Here is an 11,302-nt window from a genome sequence, read left to right on the forward strand (position 1 = left end):
AGTGTATCACTCCACTTGCCTGTGTTTGTGCATTCCATACAGGCCTGTTTGTGTATTAAAAGTGGTGATTGTAGCTGATTTTTTAGTTTTTAGTTACCTGATTTTGCAAATGAACTCTTCGTATACAGATGGGTGACAAATTAATGTAATGTGTCTATATATTCATAACGTTTCTTTTCAGAATTTTGTAATAAGACCTTTTGTGTTTCTTGTGTTTAGATTATTGATTAGTTTATCTATATGTGCTGCCTGTGTAGTGGCCAGATTTGTGTGATGGCATTTCCTCCTCTTTCTGAGGATTTAGTGTACAGCAGCAGATGTCCACAGTCAGTCCTTATCTCCTTATCCCTGTGGATGGTTGAGGGCTAGAGTTCTCCCAGGTGACAACAGATGAGGCTTTAGAAAATGCTTAAAGACTCAGGGCAGCTTAAGTTTGTTTGACTGATGCTTACTTTTCAAGCACAGGCCTGAATGTTCTTTGGGAGGATGGAATACTTGTGGAACTTGTTGAATGTTCTCACTTTTTGGGAACTGACTCAGATGCCATCATGCTATTGTCTGATGCGACATAAACTGCCAGTTTTATGGATTATGCCACTCAGCGGAGATCCAGGGAGGGGCAACATTACGGCAGAAGTGCTTCCTGCTGTTGATCTAGCACTGCATCATTTGAGTGAGCAGCCGTCTCCTTTAGGTGACTACGAGCTTCAGTTTCATCTTATAGACTCGGAGGTAACAGACCTGCTGCTTTTCCTTATTTGATTGATGAAGCTAACAAAATCTCTCTTTTCTTCAGTAACTGATATACTCCCAGATGCTAAATCGGATAGTTCACTCAACAATTACAATTCTGTCATCATTTACTCACCCTCATGTCATTTCAAACCTGTATTACTTTCTATACAGCCTATACCATGTCATGTATTTAATTCTCAATAAATATCTAACAGAGATATTTTGAAAATGTTTCAGTGTTGTTTTGGTGTTTTTGTCTATACAATGAAAGTAAGTGGGTCTAAAACAACATTGCATGGACAATGCAATTTTTTGTTCCACAGAAGAAAGAAAGTCATAAATGTTTGGAACGACATTGAGAAGTAAATGATGAAAGTATTTTAATGTTTCAGTGAACTATCTCTTTAAATTCTCTCAGACAGCAAGCAGTTTTACTGTATCAGTACATTTGAAAAACAACACGTTATAGGGGTATATTTAATATATTCACTAATTATTCATTTCTGCTATTATAGAAGTTAGGTGTTTATAAATAAAAGAGCCCTAAACTACCAGTGTTGCTAACGCTAATGCTACTGTTTTAAACCCTAAAAGTCTCTGTATATATATATTTTTTTTCTTAAGAGAAGGCACAATGAAAAGCACACACACACACACACACACACACAATCTACTAATCTGCCATGATCCTAGCCTACCAGATGACTGCAGTTGCATGTTGTACAATTGTCTGACAATTGTTTGAATTGTAGAAACGAAACTAAATATTTTACAAACCAAATATGACGGTTGTATTTTCTGCTGACTTTGCAAAATTTCCAACCTTATTGAGTAATAGTGTTCTAATTGCATATATAAAAGGAGTTTGTCAAGTCAAGTCACCTTTATTTATATAGCGCTTTTAACAATACAGATTGTGTCAAAGCAACTTTACAGCATTAAATAGGAAAATAGTGTCAATAATGCAAAATGACAATAGTAAACACTAAATTTTCAGTTAAAGTCAGTTCATCATTGAATTCAGTGATGTCATCATCCAGCTCAGTTCAGTTTAAATAGTATCTGTGCAATCAAGTCGACGATATCGCTGGAAATTAAGTGTCCCCAACTAAGCAAGCCAGAGGTGACAGTGGCAAGAAACCAAAACTCCATCGGTGGCAAAATGGAGAAAAAACCTTGGGAGAAACCAGGCTCAGTCGGGGGGCCAGTTCTCCTCTGGCCAGACGAAACCAGCAGTTCAATTCCAGGCTGCAGCAAAGTCACATTGTGCAGAGGACTCAACTGATTCCTGTGGTCTTGCCCCGGTGGCCGTCTAGGAGACAAGGTCTTCGCTGGGGATCTGTCTCTGGGGCTCATCTAGTTGTCCTGATCTCTGCTGACATTCAGGGCTGTCGAGGTCATCTCTAGGTGCTGATCCACCATCTGGGCTGGATACGTACTGGCTCCGGGTGACTGCAGTGACCATCTATACCTCTTCATTCACTGCTACGAATTGATGGCGGTCTGATAAGTAAGATTTGAACCATGTTTTTTGATGAGAGGCTTAATAACAGCCGGTTTGAAGGTTTGAAGGTTTGTCTGTTAATGGAATAAACATGGTAACCCTTTTATTTCATATTTGTAGTGTTGTTAAACATTTCGTATGTGGTAACCTTAATCACATGGTACCACATTTCCACCGATCAATCAGTACTGTGGTAAATCGAACCCCCTCCCCATTGCTCTCTTTCTGCTTTTAGTGTGATAACAGCAAAGCGCTCAAAGCATTTTTTGACACCATATTCAATGGCCCCAAACCTGTCATGATCTTTGGAGGGGTGTGTTCGTCAGTGACGTCTATCCTAGCCCAGTCTCTGGAAGGTTGGAACCTTGTGCAGGTACTCATTTAATCAGATGATTATTGCCATTTCCATATTTGTATTGGTAAACACAAGGAATTTCTTGAGAGACTTGGTGTTTTATTTGTTTTTGTCAAATATTGCTGTGTTTCTCAGCTGTCATTTGCAGTAACAGCACCTTCACTGGTCAACAAAAGAAGATTTCCAAACTTCTTCCGTACTGTGCCGTCAGGCATTGCAGTTAATGTGGCGCTGGTGAGGTTTCTCAGGCAGTATGGATGGAGTAGAGTTGGTACACTGACTCAGCGTGAACAGAGGTTCACAGAGGTAATCCTAATTTGGGACATATGAATAAATATATGGGGCTTGATAGAATGTGAACTGAAAACTCACCTTCTCTCGAAAAGGTACAGAGAGATTTAAGCAGGCATCTGGAGGTGGCTAACATCCAGCTTGCAGAGGCCGAGAGCTTCTTTGAAGCCCCCTGTGATTGTGTGAAAAAATTGAAGGCACGTATATCAAGGGTCTGGTTTCCTCACACACATTATATAAATCAATAAAGAACTTTTCAAAACTTATTTATTCTAGAGTGTATCACTACAGAGTGGCATGAAAGCTGAAAAAGGTTGTTTTTTTAATACACATCCACAGATCACAGTGCATAATGTTTATTTATCTGTAGACATTTATCGTCCTTGACACAAGTTTTTTTTTTTTCTTACAGGACAATGATGTGAGAATAGTGATTGCTCATTTTGATGTGAGCTTAGCTGCTAAAGTCTTCTGCTGTGTAAGTATTATATTCAAGTTAGAATTTTAGCACTCCAGTTAGCACTACACCTTTATTCAACATAAACATGCTTTTATGTCACAGGTGTATAATCTCAGCATGTATGGACAAAAGTACCAGTGGATTCTACCAGGCTGGACCCAAGCCAGCTTGTGGACTAACACCGGCTCCACAAACTGCACAGTTGAAAACATACTGACTGCCATAGAGGGATCCATCAGTGCAGATATTGAGACTCTTAGCACCAGAAACATCAGAGGGATCTCTGGTAGGGTATGTTTGCTTTTGACTGCATCATCAACTTTTATTGTCATGAGCAAAGTGAGCATTGCTTTATAGGGATTGTTTTGTTTTGTTTGTTTTCATATCCATACTGATTCCACCCAGACACCTCAGGAGTACGAGAAGGAGTATGATGAAAGACGACAGCTGAAGCGTCTGGATGCAAATAAGTTTCATGGCTTTGCTTATGATGGTACTTGGGTAATTGCCAAAGTTTTAACTAGAGTCATGGAGACTGTGAGGTACAGAGAGAGATACAGCATCCATCGCAACTTTACTGTCACTGAGCAGGAAGTGGGACAAATGATTCTGGAGGCCATGGACAAGATCAACTTCTTTGGTGTGACAGTGTGTACAAAGTTTCAGAATTCTGCTTGAGAAATAGTGGACAGATTAATTATGAGTAATTATGAAAACAAACACAATATGTATAAAATGTTATCTGTTTATCTATCTTTTAGACATTTCGGTCACACTTTATTTTAAGCTCAAATTCTTGCAATTAACAAACCATTAACTATGACTTTTGCCTCAAACTCCTAATTTGGGACTTACTAATAGTAAGTAAGGTAGTTGTTAAGTTTAGGTATTGGGTAGGATTAGGGATGTAGAATATAGTCATGCAGAATATGTGCTTTATAAGTACTAATAAACAGCCAATATGTTATTAATAGGCATTCTATTAAGCAACTAGTTAATAGTGAGAATTGGTCCCTATACTAAAGTGTCACCGACATTTCAAACATTACTTATAAACAGTACAAACATTAATTAGTAAATACTTTACATATTTACTTACATATTTCTTTCTTTCTCTTACATATTTGACCCTGGACCACAAAACCAGTCATAAGGGTATGAACTGAATAAATAAGCTTTCTGTTGATATATGGTTTGTTAGGATAGGACAATATTTGGCTGAGATACAGCTATTTGAAAATCGGGAATCTGAGGGTGCAAAAAAATCAAAATATTGAGAAAATCTCCTTTAAAGTTGTCCAAATGAAGTCCTTAGCAATGCATATAATGATTTTTGGCATAAAAGAAAAATACATAATTTTCACCCATACAATGTGTTGTTGGCTATTGCTACAAATATACCTGTGCTACTTAAGACTGGTTTTGTGGTCCAGGGTCACAATATTTATTTTTCCCAGTTCTTTTTACTTTTTTAAAATTTTACATTTTTGAATTTAATATTGCAAAAAATTGTTATGCAGGGTCACGTTATGTTCCAAAAAGGTGAAAGAATGGCCAATGTGAAGTTTGCTCAGCATCAAGGTACAGTACAATTTTTTGAGGCTTCCTAGCTTTCTTTACAATGTCTTTTTATTATTATTGACAACAGTTTTTTCCCTCCATAGATGGAAGGGCTGTCGATATTGAAAAATATAGTGCCATTACAGATGAACTAGAGTTCATCAGTCTAATCAGATTTCAAAGTAAGTCTCTTAAAGAAAATATATCTGATATGTGTTTGTGCAGGCCTGATGAGAAATAAGTGCCAGTGTAGTGAAATTCTAGTGAAACACTCAGTATCTGTTATAAAAAAACATATGCATTTGCCTTCTACAGGGGATAAACCCACAAAGGACCGAACCCATGTGTACCCTCACAGGAAACGCATCAGTATATTTCTCTACGGTATTGTGGCGTTTCTAACTTTCTTAGGAATTTTTACAGCTTGCAGTTTCCTGGTCTTCAGTGTGAAACACCGCAAACATTGGTAAGTTGTTTGTTTGGCTAATGAACTTGAATATATAAGTCTTTCATTCAACAGTGCGTTTCTTTAAACTATGTTTATACATCTGTGGTATTCTATTCTTTTGTCATTCACAGGGCCATTAGCATGTCAAGACCTTTTATGAACTCTTTGATTATTCCTGGTGCTGTGTTGTCTTATTCCTCCATTTTCTTCATGGGACTAGATGGGTCTTATGTTTCTGATAGAGTATTTGAAGTTTCTTGCTCTGTAAGTACTTATGCAGTCAGAATTTTGTTATTTGGACAGCACTTTTATCCAGACATAAAGCCTTATAACCAGATGATATTAATGTTGAGATCTGCTCTGGGATTATATGTATATGTATATGATCTGTGGCATTATTCATAGGTACAAATCTCATGTCTATCTATTGGATGTACAGCAGCTTTTGGGGCCATGTTTGCAAAAACATGGACAATTCATTCATTCTTCAAAAACCACAGCACTGAAAAAAAGGTAAGAAAGATTCAGTATTTGTGCTTACTGAAAAAGCTATATATTATGTAAAAATGATTCATTTCTGTTATTAAGTGTTACAATGTGCCCTTCCTGTCTGTTGTTTTCTTTTCTTTTTTTTTTGGACTTTCCCCAGGCCACAAAGGACTATGGGCCGGTTCTCCTGATTATTTTTATTTTGTTAATTGACCTGAGTTCAATAATTTGTCTGCAAATTTTGGATCCTTTGAGGAGAACAGTGAAGGAGTATCATATAGAAGTGAGTAACAAGAAAAAACACATTTCCCAAATCTCTCATGGAGCCAAGAACACTAAAGTGTTTAATTTGAAGTATGTACCATACGGAGCCCAATATGTGATGCCAACTTTAAAATATATTAGTTTACAAATCATGCACTATGATAAATGTGTTTTGAGAGCAAGGAACCACACAAAAAAAAATATATTTCTTTGGTAGTTTTTTAAAAGTATAGGCAGATTCATACATTCCTAGTGAGCCTGGGTTGATTTTTGTGTGAGTCTTTTTCTCTTTTTGTTTTAGGCTGATCCTCACGGTCAAGATTTTTTTATTCAGCCCTTTACAGAGCGATGTGAGAACACATACATGGGTTTCTGGATGGCTGCATTCTATGTTTATAAGGGGATACTCCTGGTATGGGATTTGATTAAAAACATGTCAAACGTGGGTCAGTTACAGTGCATCCGGAAAGTATTCACAGCACTTCACTTTTTCCACATTTTGTTATGTTACAGCTTTATTCCAAAATTATTTAAATTCATTATTTTCCTCAAAATTCTACAAACAATACCCCATAATAACAATGTGAAAGAAGTTTGTTTGAAATCTTTGCAAATTTATTAAAAATAAAAACGAAAAAAATCACATGTACATAAGTATTCACAGCCTTTGCCATGACACTCAGAATTGAGCTCAGGTGCATCCTGTTTCCACTGATCATCCTTGAGATGTTTCTACAACTTGAGTGGAGTGGTAAATTCAGTTGATTGGACATGATTTGGAAAGGCACATACCTGTCTATATAAGGTCCCACGGTTAGCAGTGCATGTCAGAGCACAAACCAAGCCATGAAGTCCAAGGAATTGTCTGTAGATCTCTGAGACAGGATTGTATCGAGGCACAGATCTGGGAAAGGGTACAGAAAAAATTCTGCAGCATTGAAGGTTCACAGAAGCATGTAGTCTCTGTTACCCTTAATGGAAAAAGTTTGAAATAACCAGGACTCTTCCTAGAGCTGGCCTCCTGGCCAAAGTGAGCAACTGATGGAGAAGGGCCTTGTCTAGACTGGTGACCAAGAACCTGATGGTCACTCTAGTTGAGCTCCATAATCATATGTGGAGATAGGAGAAGCCTACAGAAGGACAAACATCACCTGCAACACTCCACCGATCTGGGCTTTATGGCGGTGTGGCCAAACTCAATCCTCTCCTCAGTGAAGACACTTGAATGTGTGACACATGAAGCCTCATGCTGTGGGGCTGTTTTTCAGAGACTGGTCAGAGTAGAAGAAAAGCTCAGTGCACCAAAATATTGAGATAGCCGTAATGAAAACCCAGTCCAGAGCATTCAGAACCTCAGACTGGGCAGAAGATTCACCTTCCAACAGGACAATGACCCTAAGCACACAGCAAGAGTGGCTTGCAGACAACTCTGTGAATGTACTTGAGTGGCCCAGCAAGAGCCTGAGCTTGAACCCAATCAAATATTTCTGGAGAAACCTGAAAATGTGCTTCTGCCCCATCCAGCCTGACAGAGCTTGAGAGGTGAAGAGGAAAGGAGCTTGTTGTATCTTACCCCAAAAGATTTGAAGCTGTAATTGGTGCCAAAGATGCTTCAACAAAGTAATGAGCAAAGGCTGTGAATACTTATGTACGTATAATTATTTTTATTTTTTTTATTAATAAATTTGCAAAGATTTCAGACAAACTTCTTTCACATTGTCATTATGGGGTATTGTTTGTAGAATTGAGGAAAATAATGAATTCAATTTATTATGGAATAAGGATGTAACATAACAAAATGTGGAAAAAGTGAAGCGCTGTAAATAATTTCCGGATGCACTGTATATAGCAATAATGAAAGAGATGGCAAATGAACAATGTATTTGCACATGTCCTTGTCTCCTATCCAGCTGAGCACCTGTTTCCTGGCCTGGACCACATGCCACATGAACATCCCTGCCATAAATGATAGCAGGAGTATCCGATACAGTGTGTTTGTGTCAGTCCCAGTGATTCTGATTGGTACATGTGCATCCATGCTGTGGCAGAATCAGCCAAATGTGCAGTTCTGCATTGTGACCCTTGTGATCATCACATGCTGCTGTAGCACTCTTTGTATGGTGTTTATTCCAAAGGTATGATGTGCATGTTAACTGAAATGCTATTCAGACGTGTAGAGAGTTCTTAAGAAATTCTGTTTATATTTGTATATAATTTGTATTCTATTCTACTTCTATCTATTCTCATTTGTTTACATTTTATTCAAATACATTTATATAATCCTGCAGATTATTATAATAAGGATGGGTCCTGATCCTGCATTCTTGTCAAGGAGGTTCCACCTCACACAGTGGTGTAGTGAATTAGAAAAGGAGATTGGACAAGACAATGACAAGAGGAGCGTCATGGAGCAGAACAACCCAGGAGCATCTGGCTATGTGACTGACATGACACAAAACATCTTGTCTAGTCTGGACATTCTACTGTCAGAAAACCTAAACCTCAAACGGCACATTAAAGAAGTGAGAAGCTTTTCGCATGTACATTAATTTACTTCGTAGATACTTGCTTTATAACCATGTCAGATTTGAAAATTCTAAATCAGTGAGCATTCAGTGTCAATCCAACCAAATCCACACTCAAACTTGAGGTGAAACAAGATAAACGGTCTAATAACAATGAGCATTATTCAAAGTTAGACTTGAAAGTGCACGAGTATTGGGTTACTGCTCTATTTATATTGACAAACATAATATGGAAGGGGGACATCTGGTGGTTACAGTAACAAATTTCCTTCAAATAGCAATAACACAATCAAGAAGGATGTCACACCCAGGAAGTACAACAATGTGAATCAGTATGTGAAGGATTGATAAAGTGCCTTTAAAATCATTTGTATGTTGTTGCTTTTTTCATTTATTGTGATTTCCTGCAGCTGGATTCCGAGCTGGAGGATTTGACCAGACATCTGAATGAACTGAGCCCTCACGTTATGGAGAATGTCGTCATCAGAAGTTTTGTGCACAAAGCAGGTAGAAAAATGCTTGTGAGCACCTTTGTGTAAATGCAGCAAACACAGTATTTAAGGATTGATGGTTTAAGGCACTAAATGCAGAACACTTCCCATGGCACAAATCCCATGTTTTGTCAATACCTACAAACCAGCATTTGGTCACATACTTGAAAATGAAACATTTAGTTTAATATTTTGTTAGACCTCCAGAGATTGATTGCATGGTGTCACTTTGGTCTTACTTTGTACTGTATTCATTCAATTATTTATCAAATGTGAATTCGGAGGGATTTAGCTTCATTCAGACGTTGTTTTGACTGGTTTTCTTTTTGTCTTTTCAGTCAAGGAGAAATGTCTGACTCTCCCTGAAAGCTCCAACTGTAACAGGAATCTGCTGGAGGACGTTAACTCCCCTGAACTGTGCGTTTCATATATCGTTATCAATCCTTTAACAGTGAGCAGGAATTTGAACGTGTGCAATCATCTCCAGTTTCCTTAAAGTTTTTGAAAATAATTTTCTAAAAATTCCAGATTTGCTTCATTTGCTGGATCTGTTTTTTTTCCACAGCATTCAGCGCAGGCTGTCTCTGCAGTTACCCATTCTGCATTGTGCTTATCTGCCCTCCATTGGAGGAGTGGACTCCAGTCCTCTGAACAGCCCTTTTGAAAGCCCTCAACATATGCCAATGCCCAGGACATATGGAGTGCTGGTGACAGGATTGTGATTTACTGTATAAGAGAGCTTATATAATATTTCAAAATTACTTATATATTGTATATATGTAGTATATCTGGTAATTGTAACGGAGCTTAATTAATTGAAATTTAAAAAGGGGAATATTTTAAAGTTTAAAAATAAAGCTGCTTCTAAATGACCTGATTATATTTTGAGAACAGAACAGACATGATTATTTTGAGGCTCAAAAGGTAGAAAAATAAATTATTTCATTTGATTGCTGTTAAGGGAGTTGCCATAGTTTCTAAATCAAGTTTCAAAAACTTTTCCAGATTAATGGAGCAATGTTTTGAAAAAATATATGAAACCTCAGCTCTTCTCATGTATATTTCTAAAACACTGGGGAAACCTTTAAGGGTGTTTACAAACTTCGAAGTCAGTATACAATCCAAAAGCATAAAAAAATAAGTCATCTTATTGTACCATGTTACATAACACAGTGCACTGAATGACAGGATGTGGTTTCTCGCTGTTCATTACGTCAAGACATCTGAGAAACAAATGCACTTAGTGGTACAGCTGGATGAGAATGTGCGTCAAACGTTGTTGTTTCCCCTTTTTTGTGATGTTTGTAACACGTTTGTGAACAATAAGTGGTGTTTTGCAAGATCTCCATCCTCCATTAATGAACATCTTTCATGAGTGATCAGTAACCTTTGACCAGAATCCTACATTTCCACTTGTTAAACTTCAGGTTCTTCGGTTCCTGCGGCTTGGTGGCAACACTTTATACATCAAGTAGGGGCACAGAGCTCAGACTCAGCATGGCAAAAGCCACTATCTGAAGCGAAAATGTGTGTCATACCATTTAAAGCATATGACAAAAATCTTTGGTACTATTATTGTGATGAATCTCTTCTTCATTCACATCAAATTAAATCATTTCAAAAGCCAAAACATTTCATTTGCTTTTCAGTGATGTTGTCAGTAATTATCAAAGGCTGACACCATGTTGTTGAAGTAGTAATATCAGTGTGAACTATCAGTCCTTCCCAGGAGGTTCTTGCACAGGCAAAGTATTGTCCATCAAAGAACAGAAGCATTATCCAAACAACAGCTGGAGCGATGCAAGTTACAGTGGAGGGCAGACACTTTGCATTACATTGTCATAAAACTTTGACAATGCAACATGAGTGCACTGGAGAACAGAGCAGGAACCAAAAAAAAATGCTGCAAATAAAAGCGAGTTCATCTCTGGATGACAAGGACATGATGCAAAGTCCATCTTCATGAGTCTCTCAAGTCCCCCCATTAAAAAGTCAATAAATGCATTTGAATAAAAACCCATTCCTTGCTCATTGTCTGTGTTATTAAGGTCAATATGTACAGACTAAACTGCTGACTTTTGTGTGATGCAAGTGAAATTCATACCTTTAACATATCCATATGTCTCTGAGAAAGACTCTTTCTGATAAGCTCTGGTTGTGATTGAGAAATCTGACTTTCT

The 11,302-nt window shown here is 37.6% G+C and overlaps 1 protein-coding gene across 3 annotated transcripts; it reads left to right on the top strand.

The window, feature by feature from the left end:
* Positions 1 to 354: 354 nt before the first annotated feature.
* On the top strand, positions 355 to 9,949 carry LOC107714594 (gamma-aminobutyric acid type B receptor subunit 2). Of its 3 annotated transcripts, none has more exons than XM_016520472.1 (19): positions 355 to 732; positions 2,475 to 2,612; positions 2,730 to 2,900; positions 2,981 to 3,082; positions 3,298 to 3,363; positions 3,448 to 3,636; positions 3,751 to 3,993; positions 4,866 to 4,926; positions 5,010 to 5,087; positions 5,221 to 5,371; positions 5,485 to 5,617; positions 5,759 to 5,866; positions 6,003 to 6,125; positions 6,408 to 6,518; positions 8,017 to 8,241; positions 8,395 to 8,628; positions 9,042 to 9,138; positions 9,461 to 9,539; positions 9,688 to 9,949. In XM_016520472.1, exons 1-19 carry the CDS (start codon positions 472 to 474, stop codon positions 9,842 to 9,844), a joined length of 2,727 nt encoding a protein of 908 aa, XP_016375958.1. In that variant the 5' UTR covers positions 355 to 471; the 3' UTR covers positions 9,845 to 9,949. The 3 variants fall into 3 exon arrangements, with proteins under 3 accessions (XP_016375958.1, XP_016375959.1, XP_016375960.1); XM_016520474.1 differs by having other exon boundaries at positions 656 to 694; XM_016520473.1 differs by lacking the exon at positions 6,408 to 6,518.
* The last annotated feature ends 1,353 nt before the right edge of the window (positions 9,950 to 11,302 follow it).

This window comes from Sinocyclocheilus rhinocerous, unplaced genomic scaffold, assembly GCF_001515625.1.
Source record: "Sinocyclocheilus rhinocerous isolate Xijiao unplaced genomic scaffold, SAMN03320098_v1.1 scaffold3008, whole genome shotgun sequence".
In the NCBI taxonomy this organism is placed as follows: Eukaryota; Metazoa; Chordata; class Actinopteri; order Cypriniformes; family Cyprinidae; genus Sinocyclocheilus; species Sinocyclocheilus rhinocerous.

What these genes read in the sequence shown, in the direction of transcription:
- LOC107714594 (XM_016520472.1), top strand. Translation starts at nt 472, where the DNA reads ATGTTCTTTGGGAGGATGGAATACTTGTGGAACTTGTTGAATGTTCTC. An exon ending in CAGTCTAATCAGATTTCAAA is followed by an intron (nt 5,088 to 5,220) that starts GTAAGTCTCTTA and finishes TGCCTTCTACAG; the next exon opens with GGGATAAACCCACAAAGGAC. An exon ending in TCAAACGGCACATTAAAGAA is followed by an intron (nt 8,629 to 9,041) that starts GTGAGAAGCTTT and finishes GATTTCCTGCAG; the next exon opens with CTGGATTCCGAGCTGGAGGA.